The 27,550-nt window shown below is 41.0% G+C and overlaps 3 protein-coding genes across 3 annotated transcripts; 2 read left to right on the plus strand and 1 right to left on the minus strand.

The window, feature by feature from the left end:
* Window positions 1–423: 423 nt before the first annotated feature.
* On the minus strand, window positions 424–7,919 carry LOC140998192 (evC complex member EVC). The gene is made up of 20 exons (XM_073468384.1): window positions 7,520–7,919; window positions 7,315–7,428; window positions 7,010–7,096; window positions 6,493–6,716; window positions 6,308–6,392; window positions 6,097–6,195; window positions 5,830–5,958; window positions 5,545–5,706; window positions 4,797–5,013; window positions 3,597–3,745; window positions 3,287–3,382; window positions 2,982–3,194; window positions 2,755–2,864; window positions 2,391–2,592; window positions 2,036–2,260; window positions 1,758–1,893; window positions 1,299–1,401; window positions 1,063–1,189; window positions 871–967; window positions 424–788 (listed from the first exon to the last, which is right to left on the minus strand). The coding sequence occupies exons 1-20, from the start codon at window positions 7,697–7,699 to the stop codon at window positions 637–639; spliced, it is 2,907 nt and encodes a 968-aa protein (XP_073324485.1). The 5' UTR covers window positions 7,700–7,919; the 3' UTR covers window positions 424–636.
* Window positions 7,920–8,388: 469 nt separating this feature from the next.
* Window positions 8,389–20,127, plus strand: LOC140997518 (limbin-like). Its single transcript, XM_073467459.1, has 23 exons — window positions 8,389–8,835; window positions 9,147–9,222; window positions 9,552–9,733; window positions 10,068–10,124; window positions 10,243–10,429; window positions 10,530–10,630; window positions 10,773–10,838; window positions 10,949–11,083; window positions 11,296–11,435; window positions 11,552–11,876; window positions 12,059–12,298; window positions 12,396–12,571; window positions 12,836–12,995; window positions 13,115–13,291; window positions 13,406–13,716; window positions 13,879–14,053; window positions 15,245–15,388; window positions 15,619–15,846; window positions 15,959–16,191; window positions 16,279–16,366; window positions 16,504–16,679; window positions 19,269–19,370; window positions 19,585–20,127. The coding sequence occupies exons 1-23, from the start codon at window positions 8,590–8,592 to the stop codon at window positions 19,991–19,993; spliced, it is 4,134 nt and encodes a 1,377-aa protein (XP_073323560.1). The 5' UTR covers window positions 8,389–8,589; the 3' UTR covers window positions 19,994–20,127.
* Window positions 20,128–20,803: 676 nt separating this feature from the next.
* Window positions 20,804–23,321, plus strand: cytl1 (cytokine like 1). Its single transcript, XM_073468871.1, has 4 exons — window positions 20,804–21,017; window positions 21,104–21,148; window positions 22,340–22,486; window positions 22,580–23,321. The coding sequence occupies exons 1-4, from the start codon at window positions 20,871–20,873 to the stop codon at window positions 22,679–22,681; spliced, it is 441 nt and encodes a 146-aa protein (XP_073324972.1). The 5' UTR covers window positions 20,804–20,870; the 3' UTR covers window positions 22,682–23,321.
* The last annotated feature ends 4,229 nt before the right edge of the window (window positions 23,322–27,550 follow it).

Below are 27,550 nucleotides of genomic sequence, written 5' to 3' on the forward strand. Positions count from 1 at the left end.
TCCTGGATCCTCAAAGCAAAACGGTGTTGCAGCATTCTCCTAAACTGCAGTAGATGGGGACTTGTTTTAAAAAATCTAAAAAACTGAACTGAACTGAACTGAACTGAAATAAAAAACAAAACATGAAATGGCTTCAAACATTTGTTTACACCCTTTATACAGACTACATCTTCACTTTAGCCGCTAACCTCAAAGTGCAGGAAGTATCCTGTCTGAAGTAGGTGCACCAGCTCAGTCACGCATCAGGGTTTAAATGAAGTCTTTTCAAATCAATTTGGGATCTCGGGGCCTCCAGAGACTTGAATTATGCTGGAAACACTGAATGGAACCATGTTATGTTTTTTTATTTCAGTTGTTTAGGAGAATGCTGCAACACTGTTTTGCCGTGAAGCTCCAGAAATGTTTTGTGTACTACAAAACTTCACCTGAATTTCCATCAGCATGAAGGTGATTAGACAATGACTGCATTTAATTTTTGGGTCAACTTATCCTTTAATGCAACCAAACCTGAGGTATTGTCCTTACAATAAAATGGCTACCAACAGACAGGTAGTGACATTACATTATAAGGCACCAACTATAAAAATAAGAGTAATATTTTTACAGGACATCACTGTAGCCTATTACATTACTGCGCTAAGATTTCAGCTGAGATTCTTGTTCCCTTTTCTTCTTTGGTTTGGATTTCACCACTGGAGTTACAATCGTTGGAGTCAGTGAAGGATTCAAGGCTGGATCTAATGCTGGGTTCAGGGCAAGCAGGTCCAGTATATTAGCACTCTGATTACCTGTGAAAATATGACATAATGAAGGACAGAGACAGAGAAGTGGCATATGAATGTTTTTACTATTTGAGGTAAAGGTGCTTACCCATGTTGTCCTCATCACCGCTGGGTTCTGGATCTGAAGTGTGGAGAGAAACTCGGGCCAAAGCTGCCAGCTCATTTATGAAGCCTTCTTCTGCCTCCTAATGGACACAGGAACACAGTGCTCACAGAGAGTAAATCAAGTCATAAACTTATCATTAGGATGAAAAGGTCAGACGACAGGAAACATACTAACCAGCAGCTGTGCTTTGCTCATTTCCATGTCCCGATCCTGCACAACTTTCTTCCGCCTCAGCTCCTCGTATATCATTTCCTGTTCCAGTTCACACTGCTCCAACACTTTCCTTTTGTGGAGTTCAACCCTGACACACGAGAAAACACAGAAACAACCAAAAATATTCTTACTGTGTGTATTACAGACTGACAAAAGTGTGTTGAACAGATAGCTGGTGTGGTGCAGGGTTGTTGTACCTCTGTTGAAACTCAGCAGAGGTCGGTTTCTTGCCCCAGTTCATCAACTCCCTCAGCAAGGATCTGTTAAGCTGACTGCTGCTCTCATGTCTCTCATTCTCCTCTGAAGGAAAAGTTTACAACAATAAAATGAACACAAAGGAGTGTCCGTGCCTTTACTGTAAGTGAAGGCACAGAAAACTGTATATACCAATGTATACTTAAATGATTCTGCCTTAACAGTGAATAAGATGACATGGTTGGTTAAAAACTCTTATAAGATTAATATTTTAGTAAATTAACAATTCACAGTCAGTTATGCTTCAAGTCTCACAAAATCCTAGCAGTCAGACTATTGCGAATATTTTTCTTATCACTCACTAATGAAATTTGTGGCTTCAACTCGTTTAATATCACATCAAAACATCAGAGTTTGTACAGATGTGGACATGTGAATGTGTGTTGTGATTGTCATCTTACCCTGGTCTATGTTTGATTGATCCTGTTGTAGTTTTTTGATGATGTCCTGCAGGTGGGAATAGTAGCTATGAACCAGAGCAGTGAGAGAATCTTTGGTCACATACACACTCTCCGAGGCAGCTTCTGTCAGGTGGCGCTAATTAGAAAAAGAGGGTTTCAGTAATGTGGTAAACAAACATATTTGTGATTTATAATCAAAACAGACATGGTAATCTCACTTTCTACAAGTTGGGACCTTTAATAAATTAACCCTCGGAGGGCAATCACCCAAACCCTACCTTCAAGCCGTCGTCCTGTTTGGGAGAAGTCTGTGACTCAGTGGGCAGGGTCTCCATCATCTGTTGGATGGCGTGGCTGAGGGCGTTGCCTAGTACTACCTGTGCATGGCTCTGAAGAAGCTCTGTCCCTGTTTCCAGTTCAGACAGGAACTCCTGCTGGAAGCTGTGGCCCACCAACTGACTCTCTGGACCCAGGTGCCTCTCTGCCAGGCTGGCATTGCTGTTCTGAGATTGATACGATAAAAAACAGTGTTCAATCTGCTGTGAACTTGGGACATACTGTATTTTACTTTCACAACTTGGTTTTGTTTTGAAGTGCTTTAAAGAATGTATTAACAGAATACATATTTCTCACCTTGAGAGCTGAATTGATACAAGGCTGGCTTTTACTGGTGTCTTCCATTAGCACAGCTCTAAAATCATTCTGAGAGAGGGCCTTCAGCTTGGACAGCCTCATCTCCTTAAGCATATGCAGACAGAAGTGCCTGACCACAAAGTACCTCTGCACCGCTGCCAACAGGTGCTCATGTTTCTTCTCTATCAACTTCCCCACTTGGCTGAGAAGAAGATCATGTTGCATTATTTCCAAGTAACTCGTAAAAATTGATTTAGATACTGCATAAGGTGGATATGGCCTCATAGGAGAAAGTTGTGTTGTTGTTTTTCTTTTACACCCTAAATATGCCATAAATACTGTGACAGATGTCTTGCAGTCTCACCTGTCGAGTGTGTAGCTCTGTCTGGCCACCATGGCTCTGAGGATCTTCATCTGCTGTTCACTCAGATGTTTGAGACAGGCCTGCACCAGAGCCATCTCCTCACTCCACACCTACAGAAAAAGAGGCTCATTTAGAACAAATGGAAAGTGTTTTTTACAATTAAACTGAAACAATGTTAAAAAAATCAATGTAAAATACTTATTGATGATCTGCCAGATGCTTTCTACCTGTCCATCCTTATCCAGCTGAGCCCTCATGTCCTCCAGTTGCAGCTTAGTAGTGCACTCAGGTTGCTGCAAGTGTGCAACCAGGTCCTGTTCCAGATCCAACCACAGCTCTTCACAGCGCTCAGCAGAGAGATTTGTCTGGGCGGGTACAGAGGTGCAAAAGACGTCCTTCGTGATCTCTCCAAGCCTCTTTGACCAGAAGGTACGGAGTTTCTGGAGATACAAAAACATATAGAAGAATAATAGAAAATACATTTGCAGAAGTATGAATGCACGGATACAAAATAAAGCATTTGATCTTTTACCTTCCAGTGGTCACAGAGGGTTTCAGCCACCCTGTTGTCCTGCTGCTGCTCCAAGTCAGAAATCTGCTGCCTGTGTTTTATCAGCAGCTCCTGGTACTGGAGGAAAGGTTACAGCTCAGGTTTAGAAACAAGCAGATTTACATGCTTCCTTATGTTTTTCTACCTTGTCTGTTTTCATCTACAAATATAATCATTTGGACTAGGAAAGAGACTTAGGAACCCAAAAGAGATGATTGTGAACCATTATGACCCATTTATCAAGTAGCAGTCAACCCTGATCTACATATTGAAGTAAGTGGAAGCACCTGACCTTGGTGAGCTGCTGTAGGTCACTGTCAGCCTGTCTCAGTTCCAGGGCGCGGCTCTTCTCTTTGGTCTGGCTCCTCAAAAGCTTCTTCCTCTTGGACTCCATTCTGCTGCACTTGTCGTTCACTAGCTCCTTTGTCTTCCTCCTGCACTCTGGAAATGATGGATGAAATTTTGGATGAGCCAAACTACTAGAGTTTTTTCGAAATAACGGCAGGTTGTAAAGCCAGCTGGATGGCACTGGTATCAATGTCCATGTATAGGGATTGTTTTGGTAGTAAATAAGTAGTATGTGAGTCACATTATATTCAGAATTCAGTAGACACCAGTTATTTTGTGATGTTAAATTGCAGTCTTTTTTTTTATTTTGTTTTTTTACAAAGGTTCATGCATGTGGGCTGAGACAGCTAAAGTTAGCGTATCAAACTGATATGCATTGGATTGCCGTCCCAGACGAACTGCCAATCTAAATCAGCTGTCTTTCTCCAGAGAAGTTTTGTTGCTTTAATAATAATACTGATACCGTTTTTTTTCTGATCTTGAGTCCCACCTCCTACGCAATAGTAAACATTACTACATGGCCTTATGAGGCTACTGACCATAAAAGAAAAACCTCATTTCACCCTCAAAATTTTTTTCCCTATCAGGTAGTTGACTGAATCCCTTTGTTTTTTATTCTGAGGGGCAGACATTAAAATACACCTTTACTATTGTTTTAAATAGTTATATAGTTCAGTGCACTTAGAGGAACAAGCTGCACTGTTGATTTAAACATGATAATGTAGCCTTTTGTTGCTATTATAGATTAGCAGCAACAATCTGTGTCAAGTGTGTGCTCAAAGGTTGTGCATGAGAGTCTGGGCTGCAGTAATAAGCATGATATTCTGTGCAGTCTTGACAGAACTTGACCTTATTTAAGGCACTGAAGAAGATTCCCAGAAAAAGATCTATTTTGAGAAACTACGTCAATTAAGTTTGAAAAGTAGGCTAGACGTTGTCCACTGCTACCTGCCACTGGAAACTAGCTGATTATAATGTCAGAGAATGACACATATATTTGGTCAGTATTTGGGTAACTGTGTTACTACACTGATCTTAAATGCCAACCATCTTTTGGCCATCACCTTTTGATCACCGAGTGCTTTGCAGTGAATTTCCTTAAATTAAACTGAAACCATTTTCACTTCTCTTTCAGGTATCTTACCCTCAGTGCACTGTTGAAGGCCTTCGGTAAGAGTTGCCTGGACCTCTGAAAGTATCTTTTCCATGTGGCTAAACGACATGATGTCATCGCTTGTCAGCTGCTCCAGTGTTGTTGCTATGAGGCCCTGCCTCAGAGACACTTCTCGTTTAAGCAAGGCAGGTTGGGACTGAAGAAGCCCAGTCAGCTCCTCCCACCACAACAACTTCTGCTGGATCCTCTGAGAGAAGTGGAACAGAACCGACATGGGTCAGCTTTAACAGTTTCTCACATGATGACACAAGGGATGAGAAGCAAACTGAATGGTATGCCAACCAATAATTACTACTAGTTTTAGGCTAGGGCGAATATTAGATATGACTGAATATTGTGATATTTGCAGTCATTTGCAATATTTTTCACAATACTGCATATCAAACAGCTGTTATGGCATCTTCAAGGCTTTTATTTTGAAAAGAAAATCCATGCATGGCAGCGGAGGCAATGCGTGTTGATATTTAACAAAGTGGGAATGAGACTCGGCTGGTGGAGGTTACTACAGGTTAACTGGCCTGATGTAGCAGATAATCAGGCCAGCTCACCAGTTATATTTCAGGTTTAAAACAAGAGATAATGGTGAGCCAAGGGATTTGAATGAGGCTACTTGCTTGTTGTCTTTGCTGTGAAACAATACTATTGTCTATCGCGATATTTGAAAGGGTCAATAACGTGACATAAAATTTTGGATATCACCCAAGCCTAACTGCTTTACCTTTAGATCAGCTTCTTGTGTGTTCATCAGGTGGTTCTCTACTAACACAAGAGTCTGGATGAGAGAGAGAATCACATCCTGGGCTTCATCTGGAGACAAAACACTGGTCTTCTTCAGAAGATGCTGGCACAAGTCCTCCAACTGTTTGCTGAAACGCTTGGACTGTGAAGAGAAACTGACATTAGTTTTTCTTTCAGAACCGTCGGTGGTCTTTTAGTCCTATATTATTAGAAATAGTTTAATTGTTATACAAGTTTCTTTATAGGTTTTTCTCTCTGAGTTTACCACTTGAAGGCCCTGCTCAAGAAGATCTTTCTGGGTTCTCTCTATCTCCTCCAATGTACAGGGAGCATCGTCATTTTTCTCGCTGGCAGTGTGGCCTGTTGGAAACTGTTTCTTCAGTTCATTTAGTTCCTGAAATCAAACCATATATTTTTCTATGTTTTGAAATCTAAATGGCAACGTTTCTATGCATGGTTAATTAATTTTTATTTACAACAAAGAATACGTGAGGAGTACGAAAAGAGGTAAAAAAAAAAGATCTGGCTCTACCTTTTCTTGCATTTGAAGAATATTCTTGGAGAAGTCAGCATCATTTTTGTCTTTTGGGAAACGACAGCTGAATACTATTTTCACCATTTGAAGATAAATCTTTAGCAGGAAAAAAGTAACACATACGAATAAAACAACCATTTCAACTTTGACACACTATAAGAGATATACTATTTTATTACTGTGTTAGAAAAGAAAGACAGAAACTCACCAGATATTTTTCTTCCTGAAGCTGGGAGCAATGTTGTTGTAAATCCTGCAGGGCCAAACAGTAAAGGCTGATCCTACCTTCAAAACTGCGGCGATAACAAGAGTCTCATCATTTCCAGCAAACTCAGGTTTTATACATGCTGTAAGTTTAAGGTGTATGAGTATGACTTGACTACTGTTTCCTACCCTGGTTGTGTGAGCGTGTGAGGATAGTTGGAGACCCTGGTGAAGCTCTGGTTCTGCAGGCTCCTTGGGACCAGCGAGGAGGAGATAAACTGACTGCTGTCATCATTGTCTTGCTCTTGGCTCAGAGACTCTCCGTCCGTGGAGGAGGATGACTCTTCGTTAGGCGTTGCTGGCAACTTGGAGTGCTCATGTAGTGATGGATTGGACGCTCCGTCTGCTAAAGGCTGACAGATACATCATAGACCAGCTGATTGCAACAAACTATATGACACCTTAATGACGCTCAATCATCCATGAATTGGTTTGCAAAAAGGTTACCGTTTTATATTATGCTACTACTTCTAATAAAAAAACACTGAGTAAAGGATTTGATACTGATTAATCTACTAAAGTAAGACTACAAATTATACAATACCTTATAAAATCATGAGTGTTGTAAGGAGTCTATTAAAATGTGTACCTGGCAGAGGGTGTGTGGTTATTATGTTGATATGTTGTATATTTAGGAAAAACTTACTCTGTATTTTTGGTTGATGGGATAAACCACCTTTGCTCTGGATGCAAATGCAGCCACATCACTGTTCATGGGTGACTTCTTCTTCTCCTGGACAACAAGTAAAACAGACTTAATAGGTTACTGGGAGGTTAATTAGTAATCATCAAATATGGGTTACTCTGAATGAATAATCTGGCAGTTGTTTCCAGGTATTTGACATCAATATACCAATCTCGCTGCCATGTAAGTGTGGCATACACCAGTGTAAAGCTGGAATAAGTCACAGACAGTGTGGACCTTGTCTTGGATGTTAAAGAAAGTAATACTTTATCATTAGTGGGGACACTTGGAGCCTCCTTTCTGCTGTTGCTGACACAGTCACTCTGATTGTTGTCCACTTCTCCATCATCAGGTTCAAGCAGCCGCCTTGCATTGTAACCCTGTTGGCATGAGAGTATACAACCAAAAATGAAACATAATGTCTCTGTCTATGAAAAGTGATGAAGCTGAGGTTGTGTGTTATTCGCTCACTTGTCTCGTCAGCAGCAAAGGTTTCAGGCAGAAGACATATAAAAGAGCAGCAGCTAATATCCCTGAAAGACCTCCACACACTGTAGCCACAGTCAACAGTCCGGTGTATATGTGCAGAGACTCGACGAAACTGACCAACACATCGGTGCTGCAACCCGCTATCGGGTCCTGCTCTGCCATTTCTCCCCAGAGTAGATGAACATTAACGATGTGGATGTTAGCATTTTGTCGCCAGCATCCAGTTAGCTAACGTTCTCCAAACTCGTCAGCTCGAGGAGAGTCACTTAGCTTTTTGCTGTTCTCGCTCAAGTTTATTGCTCGCGTAGGAATTTAAATGTTTTTTCTTATTACTAGGTTTTACATTTTTTAACATTAGCAACCTACGATGTGCGACAACTTCTTCCAGTAAAACTTTTTTTTCCCCCAAACGACAAACTTGGTGTGTATGTTGGCCAATGGGCGGACGGAAATTTAACAGGAGGACGGAGCTGCGTCAACACAGTAGAGCTAGCTGGATTTAGCCCGGAAAAGAGATTAATTTGCCTTCAGTATTAAAGCACAGTAGTATTCATGCTGGGGAAATGGCGGGGTTTCCTCCACAATAACAAATACACAAATACAGACGGACAATATAAAGACTATCATAATGGTTATTCTTATTTGTTAGCATATTTAGATACATTTAAGGTATCTTAATTTGCTATGTTGTTTTACTTTGAAAGACACGACCGGAAACACAAATGCGTACTTCGTTACTCTTAACGGTCCTTGAGGAGTTGCCCGTTCTTCCCAAGTTTTGGAAATGTTTTCCTAAGTTGTACAGCAACGGAGATTTTGGAGCCTGTGTTCGTGTTTAAAATCTTTGAAACGTCGTCCATAGTTTCTCCGGGAATATTACCACACACGTAAGATGTTCTTGTGCGCCAAAAACGCTGTAACGGTTGATATTTCTCCAGAAAAGGCTGTGGAAAATGTTTCCATCGCGGATTTTATCAGTGGCAACATCCAGAAACAATGCTGCCCGTTAGCTAGCGGCTCTGCCCGGTGAGGGTGGCACACCAACTTAACGAATGCTTCTGGTACACTTTGTCGCGAAGACGGTCACGATATGGTCATGCATCTTGAATATCCAAGTGTCATGTTTGTTTCCACATCCTTTATATTTCCGTCCGTGTCACAATGTAACCCGGCGTGAGACTCGACATGCCGGTGTGTTGGAGTCCAGCGCTGGACATCAGCCGTGTTATGACGGTACAGCTCAGGGTGCATCAGGGTACACAATGTTACCACCTCCTCCTTTCTCGGGGATACAGGAGGTGAGAGGCCTAATGTTTAAGACGTATTGTGTTTTCTGCATGTTAAGAACCCTGAAATGGTGTAACTGAAGCCCCTAATCTCTTTTTTTATTTTTGTAGCTTTGTGTCTATGTTATAAACATGCTCCTACAGCTGCACATCACATCTCTTTATTTTGAAACGTTTCCTGAAAATTAAGCGAGATTATGTATTTGGATGTATCCCCGCACATACATATTATATACATGTCAGTAGGCTGTCATTGCATAAAGCTAGTAAGTAAACGACTAACATACTAAATATGCAATACTAAATGCTTTTTCCATTGCTAGAGGCTCTCCAGTATCCATGTAATGCAACATGACGCCGATTGGAAATCAGCACAGTTGACATTGCTTCAGATGGATGGTTTGTTCGTCTTAATTTTATACATCATCAATACAGTTAATAACACAACTCATACCTGTACAAACACAGCTGCACAACTGTATGTAGGACTAACGACGAGGAGGTAACGACTGTCTGCTTATTATTTTTTTCCAATGTTGTACACATACAGATGATTTAAAAAAAAGTTGTACTTTAAAATATATAACATACAGGCTATTATACCAAAACATCTGCAATACAGGTAAATACAAAATAACATAACAGTAATAATGTATTAATTTATTGTCAATTTTAGCCTTTGTAACTGTGTTTTACTCTGTTCAAACACCCTATACTTAACCTGACAGGTATGATGGAAATCAGTGGGCCCATGGCGTTTTCTGCAGAGCGCCCGCTCTCTTCTTCAGCTGCTGCTGGTCCATGGGGTCACTCCTTTTACACTTCATTTACCTACATGTCAAAGGTCTTTCACCTCCGGAGACGCAGAAGCACACTCACCAGATACAACCCGGGCCACGCTCTGCCTCAGGTGTGTTTTTAACAGCTGTTTTTGGTATTTGTATGCAATAACTTTTCATCAAGCATGCATGTAGTATGTGTTGCACTGTATCATCTAAGTGGTAAATCACAGGATTGTTTATTTTAGTTCAATGTTGAAGACTTTCATGTGTAATTTCATCTTTATCTCTCATCTTTTTCTATAGACATATTTCTGATGTATTTCTTTTGGGCACTGTTTTAAAAATAAGGATTTATGAAATGAATATATAAGAACATGTAACAAACTAACTGTAACATTATTACTTTCTGTAATAAGGGTTATCTTGTTGGAAAAAACGTATTATATGTAAATGTTTCTGCAGGTTCAGAGTGTGGCACCTCCGTCTGCATTTGGGGTCAAATTTTACAAGTGTGCAAAGGTACATGTGCAGCCCATTTCATTTATTTGCATTTCACTCAAAACAAATTGTGTTGGACTGATTTTAAACTGCAAATGAAGGGATTTATACTCTTCTTGCTCTATCATGTGGTGCCTAGGTGAAAGCTGACACGGATCCTCCTCAGTTGACATTCTTCCTGCTGATACACAACATGGGCCCAGTGGGTGGCACCAACCTGTCTCAGGTGGCTATCCGGGACTCCATTTCTGGAGTAGTTCCCCTAAAAAGTGAAGGCAAGGTGGTGGAAAGAGGCTACCAAACGTTTGCTATTGATTCACTGTCTGGTACGTCATGCAGTCAGAATGTTTTAAAAGACCATTCTATTTGAATTTTCTGCATGCTGCATCGACAATAAATAACATAATATTGATTTTACTTCCTTAGCTGGATCCCAAGTTGTCGTCAATTATACTGCTCACATAAGGAGTCATAAAAGTGAAGTCCTGGACCTTCCCGCCTTTCTCACCTTCTCTAATGCCTCACAGGTATTGTTTCCGCTCTTAACTTGAAAAGAAAAGCAACTTTGTTAAACCCAAGTAGTTCATCTGTTATTAATTTCACCATGTCAGTATTTGCAGTATAATAGGAACTCTGTGTCTTGTGACTGTTGTTTTCCTGCCTCCACAGAATGATGTCAGCATGTTTGGTCCACTGACAGCTAATCTAACCTTGAGGGTGAATTCCACTGACAGAGTAGGTTGTGGACAGTTCCTTAACTGGAAACAAACCCGCAGCTTCTAGCATTGCATATTTGTTTGTTGTACTGTTTTCAAGAAGTCTGATGTTTCTGCCTACCATTTTAGATTTATCCTAACCATGGGGTCCATTTTGCTGGATTTGTTGTGGGCTTCTTTGTAACACTGGTGCTGCTGTCACTGGGGTTTCTGGCCATGAATCTGATAGGTCCCAGAACCAGGCTGAGCCTTCTTCAACAAAGGGTATTTGTTCCTGTTAATCATAATCAATCAATCAATAGCAAACTGTTATTAAAGTCATATGTCATTTACATATGGTGTATATTTGTGTTTAGTAATGATTTAAAAGCGTAAATGTCTGCTAGAAGAAAATTGGGTATTTTTGTCCAACCAAACTGCAGGCACCATATGACAGTTTTATGTTAATATACTGTGCATATTTTTTCTGACTTCAGAGAAACAGAAGTGATTCAGACCCTGAGTATGCAGACTCCAACATGAGTGAGACGGTAAAAGATGAGGCAGCATTTGAAGACAAGATGGTGGATACCATGGTGCTGGAGGACCCCCAGAACATGTACCAGGCTTTGGAGAAGTGAGTAAACCAACAAAAAAGGAATTCAGTATCTCTCCATGAGGCCTGATATCCTTAAATGAAACAAAAATGATTAATAAATGAATGTTGTCATTTTTTTTGCAATATATCTCTAGCCTTGAAATGTCTACACTGCTGCGTGCCACCAATAATCTGGAGGCCACCCGGATTCAAATCTACAAGGACGTAATGTCCTCCCTGCTGGGTGGTCTTCGGTTCCGGGGCCAGGCCAGCGTCCAGGCCCAGCAGAGATTGCTCAGTGTGCTCCATGGGCAGCTGCTGGGCATGGAGGGTCGGCTGAAGGAGGAGCGAGGGGCCCGCATGGCCGCTCTGGCTGGCCAGTGTAACCTGGAGACTCGGGAAGAAATGGAGGCAGAGCACCGCAGAGAGGCTGCTGAGAAGGCCAATGCCGAGCTGCTGTGTCAACATGCAGACCAACAGGTGATAATAAATCATATATTATGCATATATATTTGCATTATATTTTCTCACTTAGAAGAACATAAAAAAGAGTCATTTACAAAGGCAACAAAAAGATATATTAACCGGAGAATAAAGTATAAATACAGAGATGATAAAAACTTTTTTTGGTTGTAGCAAACCTCAGTTTGTAATGTTACTAGGAGCTCCTCCACTGCAGCGTCCTCCTGGAGAAGCTGCACAAGCTGAGCCAGAGTCAGCTCCAGCGCATGCTGTTGGTCCGACATGAAGAAGCCTCGGCGAGGGTCCAGCGGGAGATCATCGAGTGGCGCCGGGTGGAGCTGCATAAGATTTTCTCTGAGGAACTGGAGGAGGCCACCAGGATGGGCGAGTTGGAGAAGAGCACAGCCAAGAGTCTTCAGCATGATTACTTTGCCTGTCAAGTGAGCGACCAAAATTTGATTATTTTTCTCCATTTTTCAGCAAACTCAATTTGTTTTAAAATACACTGTGAGACATGTCCTTCTCTTGTCTGTCCAGGATCAGCTGGAGGAGGTTCTGGATGTGGTCCTCGCTAACCAGCGCTACGTGCTCGCTGAACGACATGCACAGAGGAAGTTCTTGGTGCACAGCCTTCACAGCCTCAACAGCCTGATCTCCGACACCTTCTCTGGAACCTCCAGCAATCTGGACAGCTGGTTCACTCACATCAGGAGGTTGGTGCCTATTGTGGTTACCAATAATTTCATAATTCATTGTCACATATACTATATAAATGTGACCAAATAAGCATCTATATGAATGTACTTTTTACATTTTGATTTAAGTACTTCTATTTATGATTTGAAGACATATAGACAATATAGATTTGCTCGGATTTTGAATGTGAACACGAATATTTAGAGGTTTTTCTGGCATTTTATGGAAAACTTTGACCAGTGCATCCTTTTTGATGTGGCATGCTTCCTTTTCTCCACCAGAGGGAGCAGTGTGCCTGCAGAGCAGATTGACCAGATACAGGAGACTGCCCAGAACGAGCTGGTGATGGTGAGGCAGAGACTGGATGAGGCACTGAGCCAAGAGAGGCGAGCCATGCGTTGTGGACTGATTAAGAAGAGGCGGGAGCTGATCTCTGACATGGTTAGGAGATCATGCACGTTTAGGCTTTTAGTCCAAACACCTGCTTTTTATATCCATTGTGGACTGATGCCCCAAAAGCTTTATATGCCACCTTTAATCCTGCTTCATGTCTTCTCAAGCTGAATGTCCACAAACAGAGACAGAAGGATCTGTCGGGTCTGTCCAAGGCTCTGGAGGGAGGGTTTGATGTAGCCCAGCACCTGCACCGCTGGCAGAACTTACTAACAGCTCACAGTTTGGAGCTCGCAGAGCTCATCAACAACCTGGATGAGGAGGCTACTGCCGACATCCGCAAGGTGCCACTCTAACAGTACACATCAGGCACTTTCATGATACACATCCACACCCATGTCATTGAGCCTGATTGAGGTTGTTTAACTCCCTGTAATGATGTTCTGCCTGTTCTCTAGGTGATCATGCGTGTGATCCAGGGTGCCATAACAGAAGTCAAAGCCATCCAGCCCTCTGCAACCCAAGCCCTGCTATCACTCTTGCCTCCAGGAGCGCCTCATTCCCTGCTCCAGGTAGAAACAGAGGCAGGACCGGGACAAGCCCAGGGACAAGGAGCAAGCACTCTCCTGCAGGGTCAGGAAAAGTTGCACCAGGAAGGAAAGGCGGCCTTACGCACCCTCAGCTGCACCAGGGAGGCTCTGCGGGACGCCATGGAGAAGGAGCTGCTGGAGCAGAGGGAGGTCAGGGAACAATGCAGGGCTTTCTTCAGGTCAGTGATATAATATTACTGGACATTTCGTTTCACAGGATTTAAATACCAAATGTTCTGGATAATATGAGACTGTATTTTACCACAAATTCAGGACAACAAGTGGTGGTATTCTGTACTGTGTGTTTATCTGTCAGTCTTCCTTTTCTCTTTCTGTCCCAGTTGTTTGTGTTCGTCCCAGCTGACTCTGTGTGAAGATGACCGGCTCAGGATGAAACTAGAGTTTCAGAAGTGTCTGTCTGTGATGGACTACTGCTTGGTGCTGCCTCACGCTGTCTCCAGAACCAAACTCCACACCGCTCTGGCAGCTTGGAGAAAGGAGAGCGAGCAACAGATGGTGAACACATAATCACACATTATTAAAATTCAGTTGTCATGTTCTATAAACCTCTGTGTGTACGATTAGAAAACTTCACAGTGGCAGACAGCAAAGCACACTGCTTCCTTGTCACACCTCCTTTGGTTTAGTATTTGTGTCATCTGTGTTATAATAATAATTATACATTTAATTTATATAGCGCCTTTCAGGGTACCCAAGGACGCTTACCAAAGTGAAACATACAAAACAAAGAATAGATGGATAAACAATGATAAATAAATGATAATAAGTTAATAATATTAATAAGTTATAGCTCATAGTATCCAATCTTTTTGATTCAAAATGCAGGTGGGACACTCTGAAATGCGAGTGAGCTGTCGAGATTATTTTGCTTTTCCAAGACATGAGACAATGAAAATTTCAGTTTGTGCACTGAAATCATACAGTGAAATGCCATTTTAAAAATAAGTAAAGGAAAGTTAAAAAAAAAAAAGATTTTAAAAGGTGGCACATGATAATTGTCCATTTCAAAAGTTATCAAATTACTGAAGCAAGAATTGTTTGACAGCTAGAGATCAAACACAACTATTCTCACAAGACTCAATCATCAATCAATCATAGTTACCTACTCCCAAATATAACAAATACAACATAAATGACATACACATTTTAAACTAAATTATCCACACATTTTAACAATTAACTTAACAATTGCATTACTGTAAATATGAACTATGGATTTATCAACCTGTAAATATTGTAAATATTCCTTCCATTTCTTTCTAAATCCATGTAATTTATTGTCTTACATATGATCTTAAATTATTGAATGCCAATTACTTAAACATCAAATAAACTGCATTTAGGCTCCTACATCGTGTATGTTTGTCTCTGTGCTGACTTTGATGATGTAAATACTGTTTTTCTTTTAAATCTCCTAATGATACGATTGTAAATCAAAGGAAGGGGCCCACTTGTTCCAAACAGCAGAACATAATAGTGCATTTAATGATTGTCAATGAATAAGAAATGTCAACCACCAGAGCAAACCACACTGAGATCAGCCTCAATTGTGTGGCTGCTGGACCTGTGCACATTCGTATTCATAAATAATAAAGCGCTCCACAGAGCGGTTTCATTTGTAATCATCATAACAGCATGCTTGGAGTCTTTTCCCCAACCACCTTATGGTTATTGTGGTCTTTGCAGACAAATACGCAATCCAAGGGGAAAACCAGCGAGGCCAGACTGAAAACCGACACATCCGACCTGCTGCTTTTCCAGAAACGGCTCCAGGACAGAATCCAACTGTTTGAGAAGGAGAAAGAGATGGAGAGCGGTGTGATGAACAAAGTAAAGCTTTTTTCTTCGTGATTTCTTTCCAGTTAACTGCACTATTAGTCACTTTTAAGTGCAGTAAGTTACTGAAAGGCCAGAAGGGCTTGGGGTGTTGGGCTCATTCAATGGCAGGAGCCATACACCTTTGAGTAAATGTATGCTTATAAAAATAAACCTATGTTTAAGTACAATGTCAGTGTTCATACTAGATGACTGAAATACAACATCCATTCTAATGTTGGCAGGTGATGGAGGAGATGCAGAGGGAGAGAGAGGATGATCTGCGCTCTCAGGCTGACAACCTGGCCATGCAAATGGCCACCATCCACTACCAGAAGGCTGATAGGAGGACCAAAGTGTTGGAGACCTCCAGAGCAATGCTCACTCTGCACAGCCTGCTCATTCAGCAGCTCAGGGAGAGAAAGAGCCTGGAGAGACAAGACATGGCCCAGAGTATACAGAGCCACTGCCTGGTAGGCAATGTTTGACTCCCAAGTTAACCCCTGTGTTGCTTTGGGTTACCTCTGAGGCTTCTCACTAAACTTTGAAGACGTTTATGAGAGTGTATTTTGCCTCTTGCCACAGGGCCTAGAGGAGGCAGAACAACAGCTTCAGAAGGAGAGGACTGAGTTGGATGGCCTGCAGATGTCTCAGTCCAGAGTCAAGTCGATTCCAATGCAGAGAGATGAGTCTGATGAGGGAGAGGAGGAAAGTGAGGAGGAGAGGCTGTTTCTGGTGCGGCAGGATTGCAGGATGATGTCCATCCTCCAGGAGGCACTCTACAAGCGTGAAGAGGTCGTCACCTGGTCAGCTGAGAGGTGAGCTGTCATATCAGTTTTATCTCAGGAGTAATGAGGAATGTTGTGATTTAACATGGACCATTTGATTTGACAATGTTTTTTAAGGTTGCAAGAAATTACTGCCAACAATCAAGCCATGGAAGATTTAAAAGAACAAGTGGGGCTCAAGAGACTTTATGCAACATGTGACCAGGTCTGAATTAATCAAGATTTTTTCATGTTATTTTTAACACAAGTGTATTAGTGGAATGGAAAAATACAGGGACACCCACAGGGGAAGTCGAGAAAAGCTGTGTTTATGGTCACTCTGTGTCCTGCTCTTCGTCTCAGGATGTGGAATTTGCATCTCGGCTGGTGAAGCAGAGTCAAGTGTCTGCAGAGGTTCTCCTGGAGGCCCTGCGTCTCCTCCTCCCCACCCTGCCTGAGAGTGAACTCCTGTCCATCACTGACGCCCTCTGCCCCAAACAGCACAATGTTTCATCATCTGCGGAGCAAGAACACTCAGGGTAAGAACCAGGTTCAGCATACTTGAGTTTTGCACATCTAATTTACGCAGCGCAGGGCACATTAGGTGAGCATGTTTGACCCATGAGGGGTGATCATTTCAATTTGTGTATTTATTTTATTTATTTTTTTCCTTGCATGTCACAAAAGTCGGCTCCTATTTGTGTAATACTATACTGTTTGGACTCCTACATGATATAATGATTAGTACCAAAAAATGTCTCTTTTACTGAAATGGTGCAGATTATCTGTCCCTGGTTTAGTAAATTGATCAGTAAATTACATCAAATTATTTGTCATCAAACAAAATCTGTCTGACTCTTCCAACTTGTAAACAAGGATTTTTTATGTTTAGTTTCGACATAATGTGCATTAGCCAACAAAAGATTTTGTCATGCATTAGTCGCCTAGCTTATGTTATTTTCTTTCTGCTCCTTTTTAAAATAGAAAAAAGAAAAGAACAACTAGAATACAGTGAAAACCTTTTTGTCTCAAAGCCAGAGTTTCTGCGATTCAAGCTCTGTGGTTTTAGAAAGTAGTTTTCTGAGTGAAGTCACTGATTAAATAAAAAGCAGCGGTGAAACACAGCAGCTGGCTGAAACAAACCATCTAAGCATTGTCTTAACCTAAAACAAGTACAGTTTGAACAACAGAACATGGTTCATAAGGGTCCTTTCCCCTGAGCCAAGATGGAGAGATAAATGATTTTGCTCATCATTTAATTTCCCCCTGCTTCCTGATACTGGAACACACTCGTCTGGCCCCCGCTGAGTTTGGATTACTTTACTGATGAATAATGTCTCATGCATGAGGTCTCTTTGGATCGGAGTTCTCTGGCGGAAGGACAAGCGAATGAAAATGCTTAGTTTGGAATGATGTGCAAGACATGTGTTTTCCTTTTCTTCTTCAGTTCTTTTGTTACTGTCTTTTGTTTGCAGAATCCAGTTTACCCGTTCTTTAACACAGATATAGAGCAGGCATACAAATATATAAAAAAGGTAGGAGACAAAGACAGACAAATCGACCTCTTACCTACCTCGATCACGTAGCCATGTTTGAGAAAATGTTCTGTCTTAGTTATCATTGTTTTAACTGATTGAACTTCAGATTTTGACTGGATTTCATTGAAAAATGCAAACATCAGCTAGCTATGTTTTAAGGTCCCTCTTCTGGCATTGATTAAACCCATAGAAAATTATCTTTGTTCATTAAAAAAAATACATAGATGTTTTTCCACGAAAAATAAATGTAGTTTGTGCGGATTAACTAGTCCCTGCCTCTGCCTCCACCCACAGCAGTGTAGCTATCTGACAAACTGTTTTGTGAAACATTTGCCATAGCTTTCATCCTCAACACCCCCAAGCCATATAAAATATCCTGTCAGCAGTTGACAGGTTTCATCATGTAACTTGGCCGGCTAATGTTGGCTAACATAATTGAGCACACTGCAGATTTGTTTGGATACAGTCAACCTGATAAAACAAACTGACTGGTTGACCAACATGTTGGCTTTTACTTGTGGTGTCCCCAGGATAAATGGATGGAACAGACTTCAATACAAGTTGGCTGGGCTACTGCAAAGCTGAGTTTTCTGTGGAAGTTTGGCTCTCAGAGTTTCAGCTCACCATTTCTCCTTTTGCAACTTTTCAGTCAAAAACAGTACAAAGCTATACCTGGCTTCTCCTCTGACTTTTTAATGCTTAAACAAACTCAATAAACAAACTCTCTTCATTTTCATGACTGAATAAAGTGAATAGACAAACTGACCTTAAAGGACAACACAATTTCATACTGTTTTACTTTGTTTATATGTGGCGGACCCTGCCACCTCTCTAGCTTCAAACGGTGTTCTGGGGATCTTATTTTCCTCTGAGAACAGCTTGTTTATTCAGTTATGGAAAAAATAAACTTAACTTGGAATAAATCAAGTTTTATTTAGCTCAAGAAAATACCCTGAATCTTATTTCAGGTGTTTCTTTCACCCACTTTCGTCCCTCCTGCTTCTTGGCATTTGTCACTTTACAGTACTTAACCTTGCAGTTTGATGGTTTTCTGTTCACTGTCTAAAGCGTTTAGGTAAGTGTGGTCAGGGGTAGCACTTTAACATCTGGTCCACATGTAATCAAACACCAGTAACCTGTGAAATACCTTGAATGCAATGAGATAACATCTGTTAGCCTTACTGACAAAAATGTCCTTTTCCATTCTGCTTTTGTGAATATTGACAGACTTTGTGTTTTTTAAAAATGACACATGTACAAGAAATACACATAAACCACATGATATACATGTTTTACTGTTTCTGTTCTGAAATATGGTTTTTCCTGAAGAAAAAGAGCCTTTTTTTGATTTCACAGTTGGAATTATCTGTTATTAGTTAACTTGACAGGCCTGACATGCTGTACCCTTCTAAGAAAGGGATTATATATTCAATCTCCTTTAATGGAAAAGTTTGCAAAGCTCTCCTTCTAAACCAATGAAAAGTTATAACAGCGTATCAGATAGTCAGGCATGCTTGACCATTTTTAATCAAAGCCAAAGCAGAGAGATTGTATCACAGCTTTATTATAAATTTATGACTCTTTGACCAGGTGTGCCGGGGGGTTGAACAGACTTCTTCCTGTCAAACTAAGAGAAGACGTGGTGCAGAAAAATATGCTGAACACGTCAAGCTGCACTGTGGAAAGAGAGAGGTGAGTGCTGCTCTACTAGCTGCTATATAAAGACTTGCACCATCATCAAGACTAATTTGTAGTTCAGTGGTCACCAGCATAGACAAATCCGTTATTGGTGTGTAATAGGCCTTTCATCACGTTTATGGCCGGGCTGCAGTGACCACATGCATGAGGTAAGCACTCTAACACTCCGGTCCCACTAACAACAGCTCCTTTGTCCTCCAAATCTCAGACTCCTGGAAAAGACGCAAAGTCTGATGGAAAAACTGCTCCCCAGATCCCGTCTCCCACTTCCAAGAGATGTAGCACCACTGCTGGTCGAGGAGAAAGGAAAGGAGGACAGTTTAACTGAAGCACAGCGGCCTATTTATAAACCAAGCACAGTCACACAGCAGCACGGTGACACTGCACAAGAAAGGGTTGAGAAGACAATGAATGAAACGTTACACAGCACAGCAAAGGAGTACGCGACGCTGGCCTCTGCCAGCACTGAACTGAGCATCCCTGCTGCTGGAGAGAGGTTGTTTGTGTTTCGAGAGCCACCTGAATCGTGTGAGCATGTGGACGCTCCCAAAAGAAAAAGGAAAAGGAACTTCCTCAACCTGAAGAAGGCTTCAGTGGCTCCAACAAACCTACCTTGAAACAGTTTCTTTTGCAAGGTTTTTTTTTATGACGATGGTACTTTCTAATGCCAATGATATAATCCATAATAAACCAGTAGTGTTGTTCTGTAGCAAGATATTCTCTGTGCCTTTAAATGTGTGTAGCATCTGGCTTTGTGTTTAAGTAAAGGCAGCTGACTTGTTTCCAGAGTCGTTTCCTCATTTGAAATTGTTAACAGAGAATGTGATTTGTAAGGTCATACGAGTGTGGTTGACAGATCAGTGTTTTTAATGATCTTGTCTTGAATGGAGATCTTTATATGATGGGAAAAGTCCACTCAAGTACCAACTTACTAAAGAGGTTCCACTTTATGGATGAGTTTTGGGGAATTAAACCACGTTCCTGCAGAATTAGTGCGTACTCCAAACATTAGTGTCCAAGACTATGTTGTTATTCATGTTAAAATCCCTCCCTTCACACTCAACATCCACTGGTACATGGAATGTTTAATCCTCCATGTGCAAAAGTTTAAATGAATGTAGTAAAGTATTTCTTTTCACGTTGCAGGAAACTCGTGACTCCAAACTCCCCTGCTGATCATTAATATATCACTGATATTATGCTGACAAGCCACAAACTTGTTGGTTGCAAAACGTTTAGCAGCGTTATCAGCAGGAGCAGCTCAACCATCCCTGGTATTCGGAGCTCGCATCGACAGAGCATTTGCTCTCCAAAAACGCAGCAGCAGACCCCAAATGTTTTCCTCAGCCTCTGTGCGCCTCCACGTCATCGTCACCCACCACCCCCACCTCTCCATCCTTAAATCTTCAGCACGTCCTCCTCTTTACTACTTGAAAGTGTGACAGCAGCTGGAAGCAGACCTGCCTGAGCAGCAGTGCGTTACAGCAGACAGACATGAGGCTGGGACTCGCCGCTCTCGTGTGTTTCTTCAGCTCTGTGCTGCTGTCGGACTGCGCGCCGCCGACCTGTTACTCCAGAGCGGTCGGCCTGAGCAAAGAAGTCATGACTCTGCTGGATAAGATACACACGTACCACCGCACGGTAGGTGCTCAGCTGTCACTGTCACTGTCCGTGTTGACCATCTGAGACTGATGTTTTTCTAATGATGATGTTTTGTCCGGTTGCAGAAAACGTGTGCTGAGATTCTACCTACGATCTTCCTTGATGTGCATGTAAGTTAAAACTGGAGTTATGCAAAATGTAGGGACACGTGGGGCGGCTGAGCGGGATTTTAGGGAAAACCACCATTGTCAGTTATTCCAGTTCGACATTAATCATGAGCTGTCTAGTTCCAGACCACTAACTGTTTTCTGTCCTTCTCAAAATATCCTATAAGCCTCAAATATGGATATGATGCAGCCTCTCTTCTTCAGAATAATGAAAATGAATATTATTTGAAGTGTATTGTTGCACTCAAGATTCATCATAGAATATGTATGTACATGTAGAACTGAGGTTTGACAAGAAAAAGTGCACTTGACTAGAAGTTTGAAGATGCCAGATATGATGTCAGTGTAATCTGTGATCTTACATGTATGGAGGGCTGAACGTGAATAAATGAAGTGTCTCAATAAATGAATGAATATGCCATAAATGCACTAAAATTAATATTGAAAATAAATGTAGCCAAATTAATTATTATATAAAAATGATTACATTTTTATAAAACATTAAATAAATTTAAGTTTCTGCTTTAATAGCTCTTTGTATTTAGTTATCTTTGTATTAATTCAACTGTTTTACTTTCCCATTTAATTTTCCATTTATTCGTTTTTCATTTACTTATGTCTTTATTTCTGTATTCTCCAAGCTGCGTTTAATGGCATATTCATTCATTTATGGGTCGTTTTATTTCTTTATTTTTTGACTGTGGCACTTTCAGTCCTCCATATGCAGCAGCAGTCTCATAGCTGTTAAATAACACATTGAGAGTAACTTTTACTCAGGTTTTACTCAAATCAAATCATGTCACTAAGCTTCTTCTTCGAAGACTTCTGTGGGGTCAAGGGTCAGCATCTAGAATGTGAATAGTTCACTCAATCATCACAGTATAACAGGCCTCTTTTCCCATAATGCCGAAGGTGATGTTCCAATGTTGCGTTAACACATGCAATTAGGGGTTATAATGAGGCGTGTTAGTTAATTTTGTTCATAAGGTTGATATGGTGATTGACAGCAAGATAGACGCAGACGTTCTGATGGGGCTGGATATACGAAATCAAGTTGACAGTCAGATCCCAGTTAGATAACAGCTGTAACTCCGAGTCTCACCATTCAAACTAATCAAACCAATGCAAAGAGCAGAGAAAGTGTCCTACAGTCTGTAAATACTGTCATGCAAAAACAAAGTTCTGTTTTTTTAGAATGCATGCATCACAACCAAGCTCCGTGACTTCCTCTACGTGGTGCTGAACCATCCCAACCAGTACTGCAGAGAGCGTCCCAGGATGGTGCTGCTGAAACGTAAAGTCCAGAACTTGTACACCATCATCACCAGAATGTGTTATCGGGTAAGAACATCCGAAACATCTGCCCTGTTTTTCACCTTGTTTTCAGGCTTGAGTGTTTCATAACATGCTCACATGTGTCCGTTTGGTTGGAAGGACCTGGTGTTTTTCACAGATGACTGTGAGGCTATTGATACTGGACACAGCAGCCCGCACTATGCAGAGGACAGGCTTCAGCTGCTGGTAGAGGAGAGATGAGCAACACACGGAGAAGATTACAGTACATTGGTGTATCACACTCATAAAAACACATATGCAGAATGGTTAATCATGCACAATACACACCGCAGCCTGAACTGCATTAGATGCATCACAAGCAGCAAAACACAGTTTCATGTCGTACCTAGTTGGCTTTGCGCTCGCTGCAGACACATGTTAGTGGACATATGTGGCTGCATTCCAGCAAGGAGTGCAGAACTTTCCACAGGAAATTTGCTGAATGCCAACCATGCCGAAGAAAACCTTGAAATAATAAACCAATAAGAGATGCTTGTGAGCCGGGCTTAACTGCTGCTTACTTACCAGGGCTGATCAAAGCTTCGTGTGTCATTAAGAGAAATATGTTGTGTTGCCATAACCCTTGCTCTGACTAACATGTCTTAAAGGAGCACTATACAGCATTTTGTAAAACATGGTGGTTGAAAATGTTGCATAAGAAATAGATGTCCCCAGCATTTCTAGTTGTACGACGTGTTCCTTCAGAGTTTTCTCACACAGACAGTTTTACTTTTGTTTTATTGCAAAGAAGTGCTGCTCCTTGTACTGAAACTGAGTATTCGTGGCCTTCAGCAGAATGGATATAACATAAAAGAGCTATCACTGTCACAGACATATTAGAAACGTGCCTGTTTTTGTGCATATTTAACAACAATCTATATATGTTTCACATTATGTAATAAAACTTCTCTTTATGTATCAGCTTGTTTTATTGTCTCAAGTTATTTCCAAAGATGTCTGCCAATTGATTCTGGGAAACTCTACACAAACTTCTAAGACCAAACTGGCTCTGATCCAGTCTGTGAATCAGCAGGATGTAAAACTTAAAACAGCAGCGAGGTTATTTCCACCCGTACTGATTTTCTCTCAGTGTGTGACAGTTACTAATGACTTTTATTGTTACAGAAATAGTTTATAGGGTTAGGGTTTTAATGTCACCGCTTTTTAAAATACAGTTATATTTCAAGTAAGTATTATCTAGGTCAAGAGCATTTTTGAAAATGAAAATGTCAATGATAAACTGGCTTGAACACAAACCACAGTCTCCACTCTTGCTGTACATTCAGCAGACAAAAATACATGGAATATTAACCCACACTGTGCAAAAATGTAGATCTATGGGGTTTTTTGCATTATTTTCTCTTCTATTAGAGCTCTGGCATGGTGCGGTTGCCATTATTTTGAGAACAGTGTTATGACTTGTTGAATTTGGGCACAAGCCTGCCTCTCTGTTTTAATATTTGGCTTCTGCTGCCCTCTGTTGGCCAGACTGTGATCTGCACACAGAGAGGTCTGCTCAGTGTAGTATATACAGACACATTCAATATATTCTTTCTTTTCAGACCATTTAGACCTTAAATTTTGTAACAAAATTTGCTCCTTTTTCTTATTTTTTCTTTGTGTTTTGCAATGAAGACAGAAATTCCATTTTACCTGGTATCTGCTTCATTTAGCTGAATCCTGGATATTAATTGAACCCATGTTTTAAAAACATCTGGTTACATGAGGCCATGATGTAAAAGTTAAGTGTTGTACAGTTAACTTGGCGGTCAAACAGCCCAGAGCACCAGCCTCACTGGCACCATCTGTAATCCCTTTTTCCCTTGGAAGCCACTGGTTTCCATCCAGGTATACTGTGTGAATACCTGCATGATTCATAGAGACTTCAGTTCCCTTGTGAGAAATAATATATCCAAGTTATACATATTTAAAAATATTTAATGAAAGAAAAATCAAAATTCTACAGTGTGCTTGTTTGTGTGAATGATTTCAGCTGATTTTGCTTCCTAAATATCAACAGAATGTGAAGAAATAATTGTCTTGTCATTATGACTTATATGTTTTGTGTTGCACAGATATCTACTGAAGTTAGCATGCTAACAAAGCTTCTGTTGTGGCAGTGTAAACACCAACACTCCCCAGGTGCTCCAAGCTCCCAGGCTGGACCACTAGCTGCCGGGCTAACTGAGCTAACTAGCTAAGGGCAACTACAGTTAGCAGCAGTTAGCAGTTACTCTGGTGATATGCTGCCCCCTATTTGTTTGGAGTATAGATTCTACATGTGGCCAGTTCTTACATATTGCACCTTTAACTTCTGCATTACCTCACAATGACGACCTGTCTTCTTCCACACAAACAGGCATTCAAACCTCATAAATCCCACCTTGCATATTTGCTGAAGCGTCTGTCCCAGTGGGAGCCGATGTTGTTCCGCATCACAGAAATACCTTCAACAGGCTCAAGTTCCATGTCAACTTTCTGAGTTTCTGATCCCAGAGGTCAATTGATTTGCAAGCCAGGAGCAACACAGCAATAAACAGCACTGAGGACGAAACAAAAGTTAGAAAGACATGCAGCAAACTACAAGTGCCCATCTATTTGACAAGCTAATAGCTGTTGGAACAAATGAGTGCCAGAGCTGATTTGCTTTAATCCGCTTTACCTAAAAACATGTACCTGAGGGGAGAGTGTGGAAGTCTGAGTGTAATGGGTGATCAACATCCAGAAGGATTGCATAAGCTTATCTCTTGAAGAATTTGGGCCGAGCAGGGAAACGGGCTGCTTCATTTGTCCCCAGGCTTTACTGATGGCACACATGCCTCGTGTGTCATGTCGTAGGCCTGCAGCCTGCTACATTCAGTGATGGTTCACACCCCTTATGCAGGATGCAGGAAATGCTTTCGGTGTGTTGAGGGTTGTTGGGGTACCTGTCATGCAGGAGCATCATACACTTGTGGAGGCTGATTCCCCATGCAATGGTCATTCACTGATTCATTTCAATAGTGCATGTTCGTCCTCAGAGGGAGTCTGACAGTGCCCTGATCTGTCACAAGGTGGTGCTGGTTGTTTAGCTCTGTTGAGCTACATTAGAAGAAGGTTTCACTGACAACAATTACAGTCATCAGCAGTTTAGCAAGGACACTTGGAGTTAATAGATTTTAAACTTGTGATTATGTTGCAGAAGTTTAATCAGCAGCTCTAGGGGTTTACCACTTCATTTTCTGATAACAAAATATTGTATTTGTAAGGTCACAACATCCAGCTGTAACTGAGCCAGACTCAAATCAACCCCGTGCAAAAGATTTATTTAATCTTGCAACACAAACTAATCAGTGTTTAATCATTAAACAGCCTGCAGTTTGATTTGAGCCTGCTCTATGTTGCAATAAGCATGTTTGCTCTTTTCGTGCCAAGAATCGAGTCTTTACACTTCTGAACCATCAGGCCTGAACCTCTCACTGCTGTAATTAAACCAAGCCTGCAAAAATGAAAATGTTAGTCAGCAGCATGTGTCTCGTGAAGAAATGAGCCCACAGAGTGCCTATAAAGCTTAATTGCTGTGCTTGTTGATCATCATTAGAGGGCCGAGGGAATATTTTCTATCATTAAGGCTAAGAAGTAGAACAGAACATTTGAACCGCATGCGGGCCAGCAGGTCATTCAACAATTTGAATGTTCCGCACCAAAAAATGCTAAACGCTGCACAATAAAAACACAACAACTTCGCCGAAGGGTGACAGTAATCATCCTCTGCTTTGTTGAAATAAATGAGCTTGTAAAGGACAGATCAGAAACCTATTTACATTAAAGCAGGGCCGATGCAGTTTGTGATTCAGTTTGGTTTATGGGGTTTTCAGGCAATTTTCCATCACATTTAGCGCTTTTATTGCATCTTTAAAGAAATGCTGCCTCATTAGGCCACATAATTTCCAATAGATGATTGGCACGCTCTCCATGGAGGCGTGTTGCAGTGTTCAGATTCAAAACTCTCACATATGAGAACAAAGCTTCCCTCCCCTCAACAGTAAATGTACCTTATAAACGCACAATTGTTCCACTTATTTACACGTTGAAGTAATTATTGAGTGAAGGGTCACTGGAGGACTTCAGACTGCTCAACAAGCTAAAGACATCTATTAACAGTTGCAATCACCTCATGCCAGATTGCTCTCATGGTGTCTCAGTGGTGACTACACTGAAGTGGCCAAAGTCTGGTCATGGCCACAAACCTTTCAAGGCATGTGAGCCAAGACAACAGCGCCATCTAGCGGACAGTGCAGGTCGTAACAACACAGCATGAGGAGGCTCATAACCTCATTCTTTATTAATGAATCTGTTTGTTAGCAGCTTTTTTCAATATTATTAATAACTCAAGATGATAAACAGGTTAAAGTGAAAATTAAGCATCGTGATAAACTGAATAAGTATAATGTGTATTAATTATTTTAAATATTCTGATGATATTCATCCTGTCAGCATGTAGAGGCCTGGTGGGTCCTGGAACTGAGGAGTCCAACTCATTAAAGTGTTCTATCCTTCTTTTAATATAGACTTTTACTGAGCTTGCTGCATTTCTTTAAAAATATAAAATACTGTATTTGTCGTTGCTGTAATATTTCTGTAAATTCCCAATATAAGAATGAGAACATCTGGTTTCCTGCAGTAGGCTGGTTTTATAGGTTCTTTTTTGGTGAAGGCAGCCGCAAGAAAGTGGTGGTGATGGCTGTGTTTGCTGGTAACTGAACACTGATTTATAACATCCCCGGTGCATTATTATTATTATTAACAGTATTTACAGCTTGTGGCTCCACTGACTGACTGACTGACTGATTGACTGACTGACTGACTGAGGACTCCCACCATATTGTACTTCTCAGAGGCAGGACGTTCACCTCAACACACTCTGCCATTGTTAAATAAAGATATTATTATTTTTTTGTTATTATTATTTTTATTATTATTTTTTATCTAAATCTAAATTGAAATATTAACCATTTGTCTGCGTTTGTTTTAGCCAAGGTCCTTCCTCATATTTCTATATGGATGTTTATATGTTGACATGTTGAAAAA

Source organism: Pagrus major, chromosome 6, assembly GCF_040436345.1.
Source record: "Pagrus major chromosome 6, Pma_NU_1.0".
Classification (NCBI taxonomy): Eukaryota; Metazoa; Chordata; class Actinopteri; order Spariformes; family Sparidae; genus Pagrus; species Pagrus major.